The sequence below is a fragment of the Halichoerus grypus genome, chromosome X, assembly GCF_964656455.1.
Source record: "Halichoerus grypus chromosome X, mHalGry1.hap1.1, whole genome shotgun sequence".
In the NCBI taxonomy this organism is placed as follows: domain Eukaryota; kingdom Metazoa; phylum Chordata; class Mammalia; order Carnivora; family Phocidae; genus Halichoerus; species Halichoerus grypus.
The window spans coordinates 41,032,986-41,052,257 of NC_135727.1; the positions used below are offsets into that span (position 1 = coordinate 41,032,986).

At 42.7% G+C, this 19,272-nt stretch overlaps 1 protein-coding gene across 5 annotated transcripts in view; it reads left to right on the top strand.

Moving 5' to 3' along the window:
- Window positions 1-2,057: 2,057 nt before the first annotated feature.
- The window catches only part of MORC4 (MORC family CW-type zinc finger 4), a 51,464-nt gene continuing 34,249 nt past the window's right edge, over window positions 2,058-19,272 (top strand). For 2 of the 5 annotated variants that reach the window (XM_078065173.1, XM_078065174.1), the window contains exons 1-7: window positions 2,058-2,429; window positions 2,550-2,622; window positions 8,152-8,284; window positions 13,416-13,633; window positions 14,253-14,400; window positions 16,735-16,867; window positions 17,178-17,306. In XM_078065173.1, coding sequence (XP_077921299.1) covers window positions 2,328-2,429; window positions 2,550-2,622; window positions 8,152-8,284; window positions 13,416-13,633; window positions 14,253-14,400; window positions 16,735-16,867; window positions 17,178-17,306 — 936 coding nt within the window. In that variant the 5' untranslated portion in view covers window positions 2,058-2,327. Of the gene's footprint in view, window positions 2,430-2,549; window positions 2,623-4,736; window positions 4,792-8,151; window positions 8,285-13,415; window positions 13,634-14,252; window positions 14,401-16,734; window positions 16,868-17,177; window positions 17,307-19,272 lie in introns of all 5 variants that reach the window. The other 3 variants (XM_078065175.1, XM_078065176.1, XM_078065177.1) reach the window with 3 other exon arrangements.

Sequence of the window (19,272 nt, forward strand, 5' to 3'; positions counted from 1 at the left end):
CTAACTCATGATTCACTTATTCCTCTAACAAAAGGAGCAAGCTAAATGGCAATATGAAGAAGCAAACAGACAAATGAGAACGTAGGGCATTCAACAGTACGAGGGACTGGGTTTCTTCAGCAACTCAATAGCATGAAGTAAAGGAGGGGAGACTGTTTTAAATTAAAGTAGATTTAAGACAAATACCCCGTGCAATGTGTGCATCTTGTTTGGATCTAGGTTTAAACAAACCAAATGTAAAAAGGCATACTCTTGAGATAACTGAGGAGATCAGGATATGGACTGGTACTAGAGGACATCAAAGAGTTGTTATGAATTTTGTTTAGTGTGAAAGTGGCATCGTGGTTATGTTTTTTAGAAAAGTGTCCATATTTTTAGAGGACACTGACATATATAGGGTAAAATGATATGATGTTTGAGATTTGCTCTAAAATGCTTACAGCAATGAAACAGAAGAAGAAAAGAATATATAAAGCAGGTCTGGCAAAGTCTTGATAATTTTTTAATCTGAGTAATAAGTATATGGGGATTTGTTATATCATTCTCTGTACTTTTGTGTATTTAAAAAAAATTTTTTAGGATACTAAAGAAAAGGGACAAATGCAAAGAACCCAGTGGGAGGAAAATGATGCTCAAAGGATATAAACAGGCACTTACAGAAAAGGAGATTCAAATGTACAACAAACATTTCAGCTTCACTGGTAGTTGGGGAAATGCAAATTAAAACAATAAGGAGAGGGGCGCCTGGGTGGCTCCGTCCTTAACTTCGGCTCAGGTGCCCCATATTGGGCTCCCTGCTCAGCGGGAAGCCCGCTACTCCCTCTCCCACTCCCCCTGCTTGTGTTCCCTCTCTCACTGTGTCTCTCTCTGTCAAATAAATAAATAAAATCTTAAAAAAAAAAAACAATAAGGAGAGCCTATCTTTTATTCAAAAAATCCGCAAGAAGTTAAAAGAGCAGGACCAGATATCTAGCACTATGAGCATGGCAAAATAGCTGACTTGCTGGGAGGGCAAATTGCTTCCATCTTACAATATTTATTAAGAGTAAACCACGCACGTGCTATTAGACAACAATATTCTGTAGAAATTATAGTACCAGAAATTAATGATCTATACATGAGGATGTCTGAGGCAGCACTTTTTGTGTTGTCAAAAAAAAAAAAAAAGTTGAAAACCTGAGTTATCCTAGAAGGATGGTCAAATAAATTATGGTTCATCCATACCAGGGAATGTTATAGTTTTTAAAATTAAAACATTTTTTTCCTATAATCAAAGAGTGTAGGTGTAATAGCACAAAAACTAGAAAATACAAATAAGAAAAATAAGAAACAAATTTATAGTTCCAGACCTGGAGATATCTTGGAATACGTCATTTCAAGTGTTTTTCATTGTGTGTGTATATGCATGCATATGTATTATGTATGTGTGAATATATATATGCATATATATACTTGTTTTTCCAATAAAAGAGATACCACGTTACACATGTTGTAACTTCTTGTTTCTTTCATTCCTTCATGAATATTTTCCACATCAATAAATATTCATCTACAAACATGGCCTTTAAGATCTGCATATAGTATTCCTTTTCATGCGTACTCCATAACTTAACCAATCCCGTATTAGGGGGCATGTAAGTGCATTCCAATGTTTTCTTTTATAAACAGCCTCCCTGTACACTCGCAAAGCTTTGAAGATGATTTCCCAATTGCCTTCCAGAAAGTTCTGGGTGCTTCTGGAGGCACTGGAGCCAGCATAATCAGAATGCTTTCCCATCACGCGAGCCTGCTATCTTTGCAGATAGCAAAACTGTAGTCTTTCGAACTTGTAAGACTTGTCTTATCCTGCCCGTTAGTCATGCAGCCTAACTGGGACTCCGTTCCAGAAATCCCTACACCCTCTCCCTCCTCTTGCTTCACTCCCGCCCCTCCCCACGCGCCCGCCCCCTCCCTCCCCCCCGCGCTTTCCCGCTCGGCGGCCGGGCCTATGGCAAACGCCAAGAATTAATTAGGGGCGGGGATCAAGGAGCGGCTGTCAGGAGGTCGCCATATTTCTGTACGGCCCTGAGGCCGCCCCGGCAGGCAGTCGGTGGGTCGGGAGAGGTGCTGACAGGGCGGGGCCGCCGCTCGGCTCTGCCGGCCTCACCCCTCCCGCCCGGGACAGGTGGCTGGAGCGCGCCCCGCCCCCGCCAGCTGCGGGTGGGAGCGAGGGAGGGCCAGCCCCGGACGGCCGCCGCCAGCTGCGAGGGAGAGGGAGAGAGGGCCAGTCCGGGACGGCCGGGCGAGGAGTCCGGCGGCAGCAAACGAGTATCGTGGCGGCCAAAAAAATGCTCCTGTACCGAGGGGCCCCCGCGGGCCCTGGCGCGCCGGCAAGCGGGCTGGCCCGGCCGGGCGGCGGCCCACAGGCCTTCGGGATCCGCCTGAGCACGGTAGGTCGGGGGCCCGAGGGGGCGGACGCGCGCGCGCGGGCCCCGGGGCTGCGGGGGGCGCGCGGGGAGGGCCCGGCGGGCCGAGGCCTCACGCGGGACGGGACCTTCTCTCGCCCCCAGATGAGCCCCCGCTACCTACAGAGCAACTCCAGCAGCCACACGCGACCCTTCAGTGCCATCGCGGAGCTGCTAGGTGAGTGGCGAGGGCGGGCTTGGCCGCGATCGCCCGAGGCAGTGGTGCCAACGTGGTGCCGCGGACGCGAGAGGAATGCGCGGAGCCGCGCGGGGCGGGCCGGGGCTGGGGTGGGGGCGTCGGGACCGGCCCCGGCTCCGCAGGCGGAGGAGGGGGACGGCTCTCCGGCCAGGGGGACGAGGTCCCGCGGATAAAGCTGAGGAAACAAGGTGTGTCCGAAGAGTTCGGACGCCCGTGTGGTTTTTCTCTCTGGATCGTGATGTTCCGGGCACTTTAGGATAGCTTAGTTAATAATCAAAAGGAGATGCATAAAAATATCGGGCCCCGAGGCAGCTGGGCACCGCAGGGACTGGCGACCGACGGAGGGCGCCAAGCTAGCAGAGGGGCATTGTGGAGGACCCGGAAGGGTCCCGAGGAAAGGTCTGGAAAACGGACTTCTTTAACTTTTGGGACCAGAGAGTCTGGGAATGATGGGACATCTTTTAAGAGATGACACGAGTGCATTTGGCTCCCTGCGACTGCGGAGGGCTGGGTCCGTGGTCCACGAGCGCCCTCACACCGCTGGAATGAATACTGAGCCCTTAACCTCTCGCTCCACCGATGTTTGCTTTTAAAGCGTTTTCAGTTGATCCCTTGAAGCCAAGTACACCAGCTTTTGCAGTAGTGTGCTAAATACTGTGTGGAAAGCAAAGAAGAAAGGCATTCCCGGACAAAATGCAGCACACAGAGCACATTGTAAATGTTTCAGACATGGAAAGAAGGGAGAGATGGTTATGGGACGAGGTAGCACCGAACAAAATCTTGAAAAGTGGTTTGCAAGCTCGCCAGATGAGCCCCAGCCCCTACTGAAGCAATTGCTGTGGCCATTCAGTGTGAGTTATCTTGAGCAAGAAGTCAGCAGGCAGCAGGAGGGTCAGGAGAGTTACTGGGAAGGGTGATAGAGAACTTTGATGATTAATTTCACCATCACAAGAATGCTTACATTGTGTATGACTGTTCTTTTGAAGGTGCAAGGAAAAAAAGTGACTTCGACACACTTTGAATCCTAGAGAACAAGGACTGTATCTTTAAGGGTTTGCACCATGCTTTGAGCGAAACTTTGCTGGGTGGGACCAGACCTCTGTGTGTGTAACTCTCAAAAAAAAAAAAGAGAAAAGTAACAATTTACTTAGGGGGAAATGGGAGACGGAGGTGTGTTATTCCCTCACAGCTGCGCTGTGCAAAACAACATGTACCAATGCTGTGCTGTGTACTGAACTTTAGAGGTGACTTGAAGAGTGTGTTCTGTTTGTAATTTTCAATATACTATATTATTTTTGTCCCGAGCATTAAATTAAGGAACCTAAACCTGGCCCAAGATGTCTCCTATGAGTGCCAGTGTGTATGTGTATTAATTTACAGAGACACACATGCCTGCACACATGCATAGGGAAACACAGATTTTAAAACCAAATCACAGCTATTTGTGGTAATATTAACAGTAGGAAGAAAAGGAGAGCAGAGGGTTAACTGGCAACCCAAAGCTTTAGGTTTTCCCTCAATTTTTTTCTCCTCCCCTTATGCATTAATTTTCTAGTGAATCATTCATTCAGTGAATATTTATGGAGCATTCACTGTGGGCAAGGCCACCATGGTAGGAACAAAAATGAATACAACATAGATTCACTTTTCTGGTAGGGGGGAGAGAAAACTTGTACAGAAGGTTTATGCATTGTATAACAGCAAAATGGAAAGTGATATATCAGCGAAGATCTACGGATCGAGTGCTGCGGGAGTTCAGAAGAAGGAGGGATGACTTCCAGCTTACCAGGAAGAGGAGAGTTAGGAAAGGCTTTGTAGAGGAGGTGACATTTGAGCTGAGATTTGAAGGATTGGGACATGTGGATACGGGTGTGGGGAGGGGAGGGCATTCCAGGCAAAAGAAACAACTGCATGAACAAAGGCATGAAGAATACTGAGTCGCTGAGTTTCATTAGAGCATGGAGTTTACAAATAGTTACGACTATAAGTCCTTCGATTATAAAGCTCCGGCACATTTTTAACTTTACCCTTTGAGGTATTATATGGCATTATTATAATTAATATTATTATATGTCATTATTCTCATCCTGCAGATCAAGATCCGGAGGCTCAAAGAATTTAACTGACTCTTCCAAGGTTACATGTCTAGTAAGTGGCAGGTCCAGGACACAAGCGCGGGTCTTTTTACTCCCAAGTACCACATAGGTCATGAGGTTAGAAAGGTGGCCTGGGACCGGGATGTGACTGGGAGGCCCAGGTATTTGGCCTTTTAGTCTGAAGCTTTCTGAGCAGGGGAAAGTCCTGATCATAGCTGGGCTTCAGGAGAGTTAATCTTGCAGCAGTGTAAAAGATGGATTGGAAAAGCGAGAGAGCCATGACTTCGAAAGACTAGTTGGGAGGTTAACGTGATAATCCAGATGAGAGGGAATAAATTCTGTAAACTGAGAAAGTGACAGGGAGAATAGAAAAAAGCTAGATGTGAGAGAGCTTAGGGATGCATAGGGTAAGAGAGAGTGACGGATAAAAAATGATTTTCCAATTTCAAACTTGTGGTCATTTGAATGCTGGCTCTGTGTGTGGGGGGGGGAGGGGGAACAGGGGAAGAATAGGCTTGTGTTGGAAGGTGATGACCTTAATTTTAGACAAGAATGCTTTTAGGTACATGCAGGGTGTCTGTAGGGCAGCAGCTTGGCCCTGGCGGCCTTGGAGGAATCCACACAGGCCGTCCTCCTGGAACAGGAGAGGATGGGAGGCTTGTAAAGTGCCACCTGGAAGCTACCTCCCACTTGCCATCCTGTCTGTCCGGGGAGGCTGTCACGGGACAGTTTTCTCATTGCAGCCCAGGTTCTGATGAGCTCTGAGGCTTCATTCAGTTAGAGTGCTTTTTTAGAAGACCAGGGGTCAGGTGGACCAAGTCAAGGGATAAGATAGATTCTCTGGGATCTGGTTTCTCATGTTCTTGCCTAAGTGGGGGGTGGGGAGGCAGAGATAGGGTCCTCCCCCTCCAGGTAGCGTGGGCCAAGATAGGAGAGAGAAGACTCCTTGGGATCTGGTAGCACGTGGGATTGTATGGGCCAGGTTAGGGGGATAAAGACATTCCAGGATCTGGTATGCAGCTCAGGCCTCCGTGGTGGGGTGGGGGGAGAGGAGCAGGGTGGGGGAGAGGAGCAGGGGTTCTCAAGGGTTCTCCCGCTGTCCTACCTGTCTGCAGGCTGGGCAGGCTGGGATAGTATGTGTTACGAGTTGATACATTTTCGGAAGGTTAAGCAGCAAGAGAGAGGATCAAAACCAGCCACCAGATTGGGGCCTTATTATTATACGTTCATTTGTTGAGGCCGAGGGAAAGGCCACTTCAAACTGAAAATAAGTGTAAAGCTGGGCTTGCTACCGCCCGCTGCTGTCTCGCTCCATGCTGCTGGAGCTGACCCTGGCTGCTGGGGTGCCCCCTCCCCCCTCCCCCCCCCCCCCCCCCCGGACTCCAGCAGCCTCTAGCCAAGGAGGTAAAATGCCTAGCTGCTTCCGGCAGCTACCTTGTAACTCCCGGAGTGCCTGTGTTAAAACTCTCCGGTATGTTCCCGTAAAAAAAAAAAAAAAAAAAGCATCTAATAATGTTTGGGCAAAATTTGCAGTAAACAGGAAAGAAAGAAAAGTGATTTTGTGAGCTGATCACTGACTACGCTGTTACATACACTTAGAATTGGGATGGATATGTGTTATGTGCTTGAGTTGTCAATGTTCGTAAAATGTTAGACTTCCTCCTGTGTTCAAAGTTTTCAAAACAGAAATGATGCCCTGGCCATTGACACAGTAAAGGTGTCAGTCTCAATGGCCCTGGCTTTCTGCCAGCAAGAGTGACTGATAAGTCCTAAAACAATTCAGGGCCTGCTTGCCAAGTGGTTTCTTGAAACAATGTAGGCAGCTTCACAGTGCTGAATCCTTCTGTCAGTTCCAGAAAAAAAACTGCCTCTCACACAAAGTAAAACACTGTATTTCTGATAAAGCCTCTATTGCACGTCAAACTTACAGTTCCTGCCAAAAGTTGGCCCACTTGATCTTCCACATGACACAAGGCTTTGGCCCCACCTAGTCCTTAAAGATCGACCCTACCAGACCTCTTAATTCCCTTCTGGGGCTCTTGGTGATGGCTTACTACTGTTCAGATTTTTCAGCTTACAGTTGGTAATGATTTTATCAATGGACACGGGCAACATCACTCTGGCCCTTGAAATCGATCCGTGTCTTGTTTTCATTGCGGGACATTCCACACATCCAAGTGGTTGTAACCGAAACTGTTGATTATATTTTGAATATGAGTAATATTTCTCTTGCTTGTAAGGGATGTTCCCAGCGGAGAACTGCCATGATTTGGACAGTGGTGGCAGGACAAGTACACAGCCGGAACCCCACCTGGCGCGCTCTCAGCCCAGCCCTGTGATATCCGTGAGGTGGAAGGCTGCCAGGGGAAGGGAAAGGGGGTGGAAGGCAAGGTCTCTGGCTTGATTAAAGAGCTAGTAGGGACAGGAGCGCTTAGGGAACCCATCAGACACATGGTTAACCTGCCCTCCCACTCGGGCCAGCAAGTCCTGATGAGACTGTTGCAGTCCGTGTATCCGTGACTGACAGTTGTGTGACCTGGGGTCTGGGGCACGAAGATGTGGCTACTAGACATTGCCCCCCGACTGGGGGGGGTTGTGGACTTTGCCCAGATGTTAGAATGTGGTTCTGTCTGGTGCCTTCAGAGTCTTAAATAATGAGCCCATTATGAAGACGGGACTCAGGAGGAATCGTGGAACTTTACCTACAGTTTTTTCTTTTTCTGCTTTAATTCTGCCTTCTCTATTTAATGAGGGTGGGACAGCTTCACCTGTAAGACTATGACAGAGTACTTCAGCCGAATCCCTCCCCCTCTGTAAGCATGCTTCTTAGCATTCACTGGGATCCGGGCGGGCAATTAAATGTTTCGGTTTGAACTGCTAACTCTTTCAGTGCCTCTTAGGCCGCAAACAGGGGTGGTGATGTAAAAAAAAAAAAAAAAAAAAAAAATTAGAAAAGTAGAAAATAAAATGTTCACGGATGCCCTGTAATGTGTGCAGTATGCACCAAAATTGCAGATTCAACTCTTCTCCATAGCCACCCTCTACTGTATGTGTTCATGAGCAGCAAAGTGCTAAAAGACAAGAAAGAAGTAATAAGATGAAAATGGAGCCAAATGCTTTGTGTAGAGGAGTTATTTTCCCCACAGACCCTGAAATGTGAAGGGAGAAAGGCAGACTGCAGTTTGTTATTATATGAAATCTAGAAATCAGCTTCATAACCCCATCTGCAGTTGTTATCTATTGTTCCCAATAACCCAGTAAGCGCACTACCATCAAAGCTCCCTGCCCACCTTTGGGGACATCCACTTGAAGGGAATAAAAGCTAGTTTCTGTGTCTTGGGGCACTGAACTAGAGATTTTACTGAAATACGAGAAAAAGGGATCTAATATCACAGATTTCTACCTTTTGCAGATAATGCTGTAGATCCAGATGTATCCGCCAGGACCGTCTTTATAGATGTTGAGGAGGTCAAGAATAAATCTTGTTTGACCTTTACTGATGATGGATGTGGGATGACACCTCATAAACTACACCGAATGCTCAGGTAAAAGTGTCTTCATTCTTTTCCTCTTGTCTTGAGTTCATGAACTCTACTTAGGGCTTCATAATTTTCTTTAATATTTTTCTTTCCCTTTATTCATTCAGCAAATATTTATTGAGCATATATTATGTGCCAGGGCACTGGTGATGCAATAGACACTATTCTTGCCCTCATAGAACTTATGGTTTAGTTGGCAATTCAGACAGTGAAGCAGTAATTATAATAAAAAATGGTAAGCATGCTAGAAAAGCATAGGATGCAATGGGGACCAGCAGGGGAACCAAATCTGATCCAGGAAGTCAGACAAAGCCTCTTAGAGGAAGTGATATTTAAACCGAGATCTGAGGGTGAGTAGTAGAATTTAACAAGGTGAAGGAGCAGGGGGCAAGGGTTGAGGGTTCAGGCAGAGAATAGCAAGTGTAAAGATCTGCAGGCCTTCGCTGGCCTGAGACCTCCTCCAGATTATATTAGCCTGAACTCACTCTTAGATCCGAAGTATTGCAGTTGGGATGATTTGTGGGTTAGGACCATGAATACACCTGGGTATAACCAAGCCCCATGAACGATAAATAGAAGGCATTCATACACATAATCTTTGAAAGGTTTCACAATAGAATGGCAAAATTAGGGAATTTTCTCTTCTAACTGCTGAAGCTGGTGATAGAGATTTCTGTTGCCACTCTCAGTTCATTTAATTACTTTGAAAGGTTTGTAGTTGAGAATGTAAGTTTGTACTTGATTATCTCCACGTATCACTCAGTAAAAGATGAGTGTTTCCTCAACTGCTTCCTTTCCTCTTCTTTTTTTAGCAGGTGAGGTTAATTACTCTCCATGTGGCTTCCTGAACTAGTGTGTGAAGCATGAGTAACAATGGAAGAGGGGTTCTGTGGAGGAGGGAGAGGACTCTGAACTATAAAAATGGAAAAACGTTCATTTGGTTGTAGTTCTCTTTAAACTTATTCTAATTCTATAACCCTGTTTACAGGGAAATCCCTTTGATCCATCAAAGAAAAGAAATGAAATTTGGGCACTAAGCAATTAAATTGCATTGTTTTACCACTCGGCAGTCTGTGTACCTTGTGTCTCAGACCCTCATAATTAGAGGAATGTTCAAGGAAAGCTTCTGGAAGTGAGAGAAAGATGTGGCCAGTATGTTGGTGAAGGTATGGAGTTGGCCCTATCTTTTAATTTATAGCATTACTTTTAGCTCCTCAAGTTAGTATTTTATATTAAAAAATACAATTTTAGATGGGATGGAACCAAAACATTGATATGTCTAATTATGTACTCATGTTTCCCCTAAAATCACTTATTTCATATATGTATTCATTTTTTCCCCTAAAATCACTTATTTCTTTAGTAATTCCTTCCAACCACACTTTATCCCAGTGACATGGGTGTCAGATAGTGGGCCCAGCAAATCTTAGTGCCTTCCATTTTGTCTGTGGAACCTCATCTATGAAAGTCGGTGCTTATAGTTACAAGGCAAGAGAAAAGAGGAGGATGGTTTCAAAATAATCGCAACCATTTTTGTTCCAGATTCATTCAGCAAATTTTTACTGAGCACCTATGTGGAAGTCACTGAAGATAAAGTGGTGAGCCAGATAGACATCCTTGCTCTCAAGGGGCTGACGGTTTAGTGAGAAGGATAGAAAAGAACTGACTAGTAATACAACTAAATAGGTTATCTCACCTAGTGGTAAGTGCTATGAAGGAAGACTACAGTTTCTATGAGAGTATATAGTGGAAGGATCTAACCTAGTCTAGGGAGTCAAAAAAAGATCCCCTGAAAACGTGGCATTTGAATTGAAATATGAAGAATGAGTATCATCTGTTCATAATTTTGTTCCCTCCCCAAGGAACAAAACAGCAAAACAGGCAGAAACTTACTTAGCCATAGCATTTTTTGGCATTATCATACCAAATATCTTTCCCACTAATTTGAGCTGGGCAAGTGTTCTTCATATGAAAAACTAATTTTAGAGAATTTTTTAATGAGTCTTGGGTTAATGTATAGTATATGTACCAGATTTTATTTGTGGTCATATCTTAAACTTGAATGAGCTAGAAGGTCCCATTTATTTAAAAATTCATTTAATCCAATCCTAACTCCTGGCCATGGATTCCATTTACCACAATTTTGTTATAAATAATTGAACTTTAGAGGTAGCTTTGAAAATTATTAAGTATGTTCATTTTTCTGGATTTGGTTAGGGACATATTACTTTTGTATAATAATAGAGGTAATTATGCAAAATGTTCAAGCCCACTGAAATTCTGCTTCACCAATGACATTCGTAATAATCCTATCCACATTTTCCAACTCTTCTTGCTACTCTTCCTATTTCCAGGCTAATAGAATAGTTATCTAATTGCAGCAAGTTTTCTCCCATAAATACAAAATCCCAGTGAAAATCAAATTAAGAAGGAAAAGCCTATCATTAAGTTCCTTTAAAGTCCACAATGAATTCTCTTTAGCTTCTGGGGCTGGTGTGAAGCAGCTAGTCGAGATGTCCAGCTAGCTGTCGTTCTCTGCAAGGTAGAAAACCTTTTCCAAAGGTCAAGGATTAAAAAGAGCCACAGATCCCTGGATTAAAGGTATTTGCCACCTCTGCTCAGAAGTGCATTTCCTAGTAGGTCTGTTCTTCTGAAACAACAGCCAGAGAATAACTGTGCTTAGCAGTGTTCCATTGTTTTATATTCCGTATTACGTCACCAGTATATCTAGGAAACAGCACTGCCTGCCCCCGTGTGTCCACGGATTCGCTGAGGTGTGTTTCATTGGTCAGAGTCCCAATTTAAATTGATCTCCTTGGATTCTAGAATCTTGACATTTTAAGGAACTTGGGAGCGAGCTGCATTCTCCCTGCATTCCACTCAGAGAGCTGGTATTCAGCCCCCCTGCCCCCCGGTGTGTAAACACTGCTGTCTCTTACACGAAAGGATAGAACAGGACTTAACTTAGGGAAGCTGCCTGTCCAAGCCAAGAGATCTCTAGAAAATTAGTGAGCTCTACCAAGCTATGTAAAATGCAGCCCTACAATTCTGTTCTTCATTGTGAGGGCTTTTATACTCGGTAGTTATTTGATCGGGGTCTGGCATCCGTTCCACAATTTTCCGTTAAATAGAATACCTAACACAGGAATGTAGATGGAATAAAAGAACACATGGGATGGGTTAAGTGGAACCTAACAACAACAACAACAACAAAATCCAGTGCTTCCGGCTCCTCTCTTCTCATTTTTCTTATCCTTTTCCATGTCTGGTTCTGGCCCTGAGCGATTACTTAGCTTCTCAACCTAATATAGTCATTGGGTCTCTCCAAACTAAGTAACACCATGGGGATTTATACTTACAAAGGGAAAAGGGGGTGGTGTTAGATGGCAGAAGAGTCAGGAATGGCTGAGAAATTAAGGGAATTGAATAGATTCTCCCTTTTTTCACCACTTTCGCTTACCCACAGAATTGAAGCTTGTGTGGCACTAGAGATGGTTTGAGTCCAAATAACCATATAGATTCATTTCGTGTGATAGGTAAGATTACTATTTATGAGGAGCCCTGAGTTTTAGATACAGCATTCGATCTGAAGTAGAGGTAGAAGAGAGCCCAGGACGGTTCTCCGAATGACTTCTAGAGTTAGTTTAAAATTAAGGTTTAAATGCTACTTTATAATTTAAAATATACTGTACACACAGTATATAATTTAATCCTCCTAACGACTCCCATCTTTTCTAGGCACTTCTTACACAAGAGGATTAGGAATGCCTGAATTTCACCAGCTTCTATAAGTTTATTTCCCGGATTACTGAGGCCCATAGACGGCAGAAACTCAGTGATCTTTTGGTATTTTCCAAGGAACTGCTGCCCTAGAAATTACTTTTTACTGTGGTTAGATTTATCTGTTGGATATACAAAGCTCCTAGGAAGTGTCTAGAAGGACATAATGGTTTTATTGTGTGACACGTTGAAATAGAAAATTACAAGCTGGCCCCTCTTTCTTAGGGAGTAAGCACAAGCCACAGCCTTCAGGAAGTAGAAAGCAGGCACCTCAGCCCTGTTCCAAAGAGTACGAGCCAAGGCCGAGCCGCTCAGCCGTGGCAGATAGAGTGTCTCTTTTATTGATACTGGAGAAGCATCTAATCTGTAATCCTTCCTTAGACTGTAAACCATGAAGGCAAGAATCATGTCTTTTCTTTTACTATTAACAGTTGTGTCTCCGGCGCTTGGTACAATGCACAGCACATAGTAGGGACTCAGTAAATATTGATTGAATGAATGATAGCGTACGACATTGTACACTCTGTCTGGAGAGAAGCGGTCCTTAAAATTAGTTTTATTTGTGGTGAGAGAAGACCTATGAGGAAGCCAATCGTTGTTTGCTGGATTTTGTATCTTTCATTTTTTTTGGTTCTGTTATTCTGTTGTGTGTTTGAATGGGGAATCTAAGCGAGGGAAAGGCCCTGGCGGCACAGATTGTCGAGGTGACGCAGTGAAAGGTCCCTAATAAAACGAGAGAGACCTCATCCCGCAGCTGCCTGCCGATATTCAGCGAGGGACATACCTATTTTTATCCCTTGGCCACATTCCAGTGAACTGTCCCAGCAGATGGAGCAGAGGTTAAGAATTGGAAGGGTTATCCTCTGGGGGGAGGGTTGAAATTGTTAAGATGTGTAACCTCTGGCTTTTCAGGTTTCTAGAGGGTGATCTAGATCTCATACTTCTGACCAGCGCCGCTACGCTATGGGTTCCTTTTGTGACCCGCGCTCAGGCGCACTCAGAGCTAACCACCCTCTTCACCCTGCCCTAACCTCGCCATTAGCAGTCAGAGCCATTGCATCTCGACAGGAAGGGCAGCTGCCCACGGCCTCCTGCAGTTCTCCCTGTTAGTCAGCGGGAAGAGGCCATCTTGACGTTCGCACACACCAGCCACGCAGGAGAATCCGGGCCGTCACCTCAGGGTAATTTCCTGTGGTTCTCACCTAATGGTTTTGCCCCGAGGTACCGAAAGGAAGAAAGAAGGAGTGACTTTTTCTAAGTGTGTTTCATTCGTAAGCCATTCTGCCTGTCTTCGGATGCTTTTTACCTTTCTGGTTTCTTTTTTTTTCCTGATTTCTTTTTTCTTGTGTAATTACAGCTTTGGCTTTACAGATAAAGTAATAAAGAAGAGCCAGTGTCCCATCGGGGTCTTTGGTAATGGTTTCAAGTCAGGCTCCATGCGGCTAGGAAAGGACGCTCTTGTCTTCACCAAGAATGGGGGTACTCTCACTGTTGGACTCCTATCACAGACCTATCTGGAATGTGTCCAGGCCCAGGCAGTTATTGTACCAATTGTTCCATTCAACCAGCAAAACAATATCCTTTCTGGAAGTAGCAGATGTTGGTTAAAAATTAGTCTGATCTGACTATTATGATAGAAAGCTCTTGTCTTTAGCTCAAATCCAGCTATCAAAAGTTTTCATATTTAAAGAGGTATTCAAGTGTCGTAAATTTACCTGGAATTTCACTGTATGAAATACTTTTAAAAATAAATGTACCATTGACAGAAGCTTAGAAATGTTTTTTAGTGTATGAATCAGCTTATCTGATAGCCGAATGGCGCGTTTCCCTATACCTAAGACAAGCTGTGATTTCTGTTAGATGACAGATTGTCTTGACCCAAGCAGCACAGCAGTAAAGTTTAAACTCATTGCTTCCAAAGAGGCTAAAAATTCAGCCTTTGATCTGTTTCTTAAATAGCCTTTGTTTACACTGTATCTTTGAAGCTGTAGTCTGCAGGGGTAATCGATTTTGGTGTTTTGTCTCTACGACCTTTCTCCCTTTTCCCCCTTTCCTTTCTTCTATAGCAACAATGCCCATGCTTCCGACTGTATGTCTATATTTTGTCTAAACATGCAACCCAAAAGGCAGATCTTCCTAATTTGACAGCATCCTTTTAAGATATTAATTTTTCTTTGACTGTATTTGGTTTTACAAAAAATGATTATTACTGAGGATTCCTTGCCCAGCCTAGAAGCCATCTTGAACTATTCAATTTTCAACAGTGAAAATGACCTGCTCTCCCAGTTTGATGCCATCCCAGGCAAAAAAGGCACTCGGGTTCTCATTTGGAACATCCGCAGGTATAGTATCTCAAGGGTGATAGAGTCAAGTAAGCAAAGGTAGTATGATGAAGGACATTTTCAGAAATCTCTTTAGAAAAGCAGAGGGGATCAATTTTGATACATATTTGTGTCTCTTTGCATAGCTTTCCTTAACTCTCTTGGAACCACAGCTCCCGTTTGAGAAAGTGGTTCTTACTGGTAAAATGTGGAGCTTGATAAAGTGGAGCTTGATAAAGTGGAGCAGTGGAGATAAAGTGTATCCTGAGGCTGTTGCCACAAACAGTGAAGACAGTTCAACATTATTCTAAGATCTTCAGAATCCATTTTGAATATCTTATATTCATGGACATTGTTTTGAGAGAGGATAATGATAGTTATTTTACATATTTGACAATGGCAATGAAGTATGAAAAAGACAAATTAGAATAACAAAGCACAACATGATCTTTAAAAATAAGGACCTCTTGTGCTTTCAGAGTAGCTGGATTAGAAGTATGAAAATCTTTGAAGCATGTAAATTTGAACTATGATGAGGCTGGCTTCACATCATGCGTTGAGAGCTAATAAAACCATCTAGAAATACTCTAGGATATGTCATCATTTGTTTAATCTTGTCGTGTCAAGTGGAATACATTTAACAGTGTCCACAAGAATCTAGAGACCTTTTATATAAAATAGAGGGGATACGGGTATCTTTAGTAGAACAGGGTGTCAGATGTATTCATTCTTCTTTTCCTCCTTAGGTGAAGTATTTTGCCTCATTTCTTAGCTGGGTAAAACTGTATAAAAACTATGCTGGTTTATACAGAGTACTTTCAGTTAAAAAGAAGAACATAAGGAGGTTTTTTTTTTTTTTTTAATACACATTAGTAATTTAGATCCTCCTGTGTCCTACTGGGAAAAATCTCAAGTAATGTAATTTATATTATAAAGGATCATTTTCCTGTGGTGTTTCCAGTGCTTTAAACATATTAGACCTTTTTCTTTGTACATTGTTTTTCAGTTACATGGTATTAGGCGTTATGTGAATAAAAGATTCCACGGTCAAAAAACTGTGGGAAAAGCTGGCTTAAACAAAATTTACCATGTTGCTTTATTGCAGGACTTCTCAGAGGCTTTCATATGCTAATGTCATTTCAATCTGCATTGAAAATGTTTAAGAGAGCAATATAGTATGTGGTATTTCCCAATTAAAAAAAAAAAAAAAGTTTCTCCAGACCCCTTTTCCTTGAATGGTGAATGGTGAGGGGCAGGGAGGACAGGGAACCTCCTCAGAGTATGTGTGAGAGTGGGGTGAGGTAGCAAGTATCTGAAATATGCTGGGAAATTCAGAATATACTATTATAGTGAGGTGGGCTTCATACAGACCATAGTGGCTCTGGTCCAACCCTGAGGAAGGAGCTACATTTTCAACACAGCAGCTCTGAGCTTGTGGAGCCTGAAGTGTGGGGGAGATGCCACTAGAGCATGAGGTGGCCCTGAGGGCCAGCAGTTGTTTCTCAGTTTTATTCAGTCATACAGCCCTTATTACTTATCTCTTATTTAAGAGTATTTGGGGGAACTACGATTCCACAGAACAGACTTTGGGAACTGTTGTTCTGACATACATGTTTGCTCGATAGCCCATCATTTGTTTTGAGTTTTTTCCAGGAACAAAGATGGGTCTTGCCTTTTTACCCTGGCAGTTGTTAGTGATCTAGTCCAGGGTCTTGGAATGGATCAAAGCTAAGTAGCCCAAAAGGATTATAAAAAGAAGAAAGATCCTTATGAAAGGAATATGAGTACCATTATAGTTAAGTGATAATTCCATAAATGATATTCCAGAGGACTAGCAGATATATGCTGTTTCTAGAGCGACCTTTTTTTCCCCTTGAAGAAATAGGATTAATAGGGGAATCTTGGTATTTCATTAGTCCTTATATCATTGCTGAAATCAGAAGTAGGTTTTGATTCATTCCTCTATTTATTCAGTTGGAGAAGATGATGCTGAATGACCTACCCAGCAACACCCAGAAAGTTGGGATCTATTTTAAGATCCCACTGTGAGGGTAGCTGACATCCATTTGATTTATCAGATCAGACATTTCCACCTTCCCTTTTTTTTTTTTCCTTTTCTTCTGTACCTGGCATCACCACTTCTATGAAACAGTCGATTTGTTTAGACTGGGAATACCTCTAAATATTGTGTGATCTTCAAACCAAGTAATTTATAGTTCCTTTGCACTGATAGTCAGGGAAAGAAATAGGTGTCTGAGTTTTGGCTCATATTGTTTCTTTTCTCTTGGGTTCCTAGTGCATTTTTGTCCTTTGGAGCCAGTATTTGTTAGATTGGTACTTGTCTCTTTTACCCAGAAATAAAGATGGAAAGTCTGAGTTGGACTTTGATACAGATCAGTATGACATCCTGGTATCAGACTTTGGCACAGAAGAAAAAGAGACTGGTGGTGGTACCTGTGAGCTGCCAGAAACAGAGTATTCTTTACGGGTGAGTAAGAGTGGTTTTTCTTCAACAATGAGAGGTAAGATGTCTTGTAACATGAAAATATTGTAGAACAAGATGTCACTTTAGTTAGATAAAGATGACAAACTTCTCGCCCTGTGCTAAGATTCCTTTTCACTATCTCCACTATAGCTAATACAGTCAATAGCACTTAAATGCGGTAGTTGACATAACAAGGAATAGAAACTAAGCCAGATCTTTGCCCAGAATAGATCTCAGTCACTAGCAGTGTTTTACGAGGCTGTCAGTAGAATTGACAATGTCATATAATAATTTTCCCTTCACTGTTCCATAGGCATTTTGTGGTATTCTGTATATGAAGCCACGAATGAAAATTTTTCTGCGTCAAAAGAAGGTGACTACCCAGATGATTGCCAAGAGCCTGGCCAATGTAGGATATGATTTATATAAACCTACCTTCACAGTATCCTTACAACTACATAAAGTTGACCTCTTCATTTCAGGATTAGATTTCCAAGCTGGCATAGGAAAACAAAAACCTTTCTTTTTCCAATTGAAAATGTGTGTTATAATACAAATCCTATTACAGTATATTCTTTTATTTTAGAGAGAGAGAGAGAGAAAGAGAGAGAGAGCAGGGAGGAGGGGCAGAGGGAGAGGGAAAGAGAATCTCAAGCAGGTTCCACGTGGAGCCCAACATGGGGCTTGATCTCACGACCCTTGAGATCATGACCTGAGCTAAAATCAAGAGTCTGATGCTTAACTGACTAAGCCACCCAGGCGTCCCTACAGTATAGTCTTTGAGAAGGTATTTCTTTTCTTTTCTTTTTCTTTTTTGAAGGTATTTCTTAAATCCCAATCCATGTATCAGTTTTATCAGAAATCACCTGGAAATTATTAAAATCATACAGCATCCGTAGATTTTGGAGATTCTGGTCCAGTAGATTCTGAAATCTCTTTTTTTAATAGGAAATACTTATTTATTTTTAAATCATCAGCTAATTCTGATGAGTAGCCAAGTTTGAGAATCTCTGCAATAAGGAATGATCCACGCTCTTTGGTTTTTACTGGAATTTTGTTATATGTTACATTGATTGAAATAAGCAAATATTGACTAGAACTTGTTAACCTTTTGGGCATAGTATGATTTTTGTTGTAACAAGTCCAGACTTACATTGATGGAAGTTAGGAGAGTGGAAATTAAAGGTTGATTTTCTAAGGTGAGGTAAATCTTCAACAGGTTTGACATGGATTTCCTGGTACTTGTCATAATGGCAGCCACTCAAAGGAGTAATTACTGATTTTCACTTCTACCCCCCATTGCACTGGGAATGGATTTCAGATACTTGAGAAAAATCTTAAGATGAACTATGGAAATGGGGTCCATCTCTGTTGATGGCTTTTGGGGCAAAAATAAAGTCTTTGAAAGGGTGGGAACTCCTCTAAGCGGTCGTGAAGAATTGCTCTTATAATTTATTTTCTAGTAATTAAGCACAGCTCTTGGCCCAAGAAACATGTTCACACTCGATTTGCTTTATCAAAGGCATTACCTAGTTTGCTTTGTCTTTCTTCCCCAACCAAAAATTAGAAATTGTTGTGCCCTTTTTTAAAAGCTGTGTGAGTCCTTACTCATAAGTCAATTGATTTTCTCCTTTTTTTGGAACACATACCTTCTCTACTACAAAAGCTCTTTTTTTTTTTTTTTTTTAAAGCCTATGTTAACAAATCCAGAGCTAGCATTGTTACATCTGTAGGTAAATTAGTTGTCATATCACTGTATATAGGCTAGGATCTTAGTGTCCTAGGTTTAACAGAGCCGGTTTTAAAGAAGTGCTTTCTAACTACTGTTTCAGGGGATACCACATTTCTGCCTCCAGCTTCTTTCTTTTGTGGGTATCAGAGGGAACTCCTATGCAGTGTTAAAAAACAACATTCTCCTGAGTAAATTTGAAGATCTAATTGGCTTTATTAAGTGATTCGTGATTAGGGCAGCATCCCATCTAGCAATCTAGCAATTAAGAGATGTTCCCAGAAGCTGTATAAAATGGAAGGTATTTATAGGGTGGGGCCAAAAGTTGTTAGCAAAAGAAAAGAAAGGATTCTTTTAGGCCAGGTCATCTTCTTTTTGTGGGAGAAGGGAACAGCAGGGTTTTTATCATGTACATAGTGCTGATCAGGAAATTTCAGACTGACTGTTGAAAGGTCATACTCCTGGGATTGGTTGAAACCATAACTAAGGCTTGGTTTGTTGTCTTGCAGGGGCAAATGATTCCAATTTGGACTTGTTTTTTTTTCTTTTTTTTTTTTTTAAGATTTATTTATTTGAGAGAGAGGGCACGCATGCATGCGGGGGAGGGGGGGCAGAGGGAGAGAGAGAATCTCAAGCAGACTCCCCGCAGAGCAGGAAGCCCCATGCGGGCTCAGTCTCA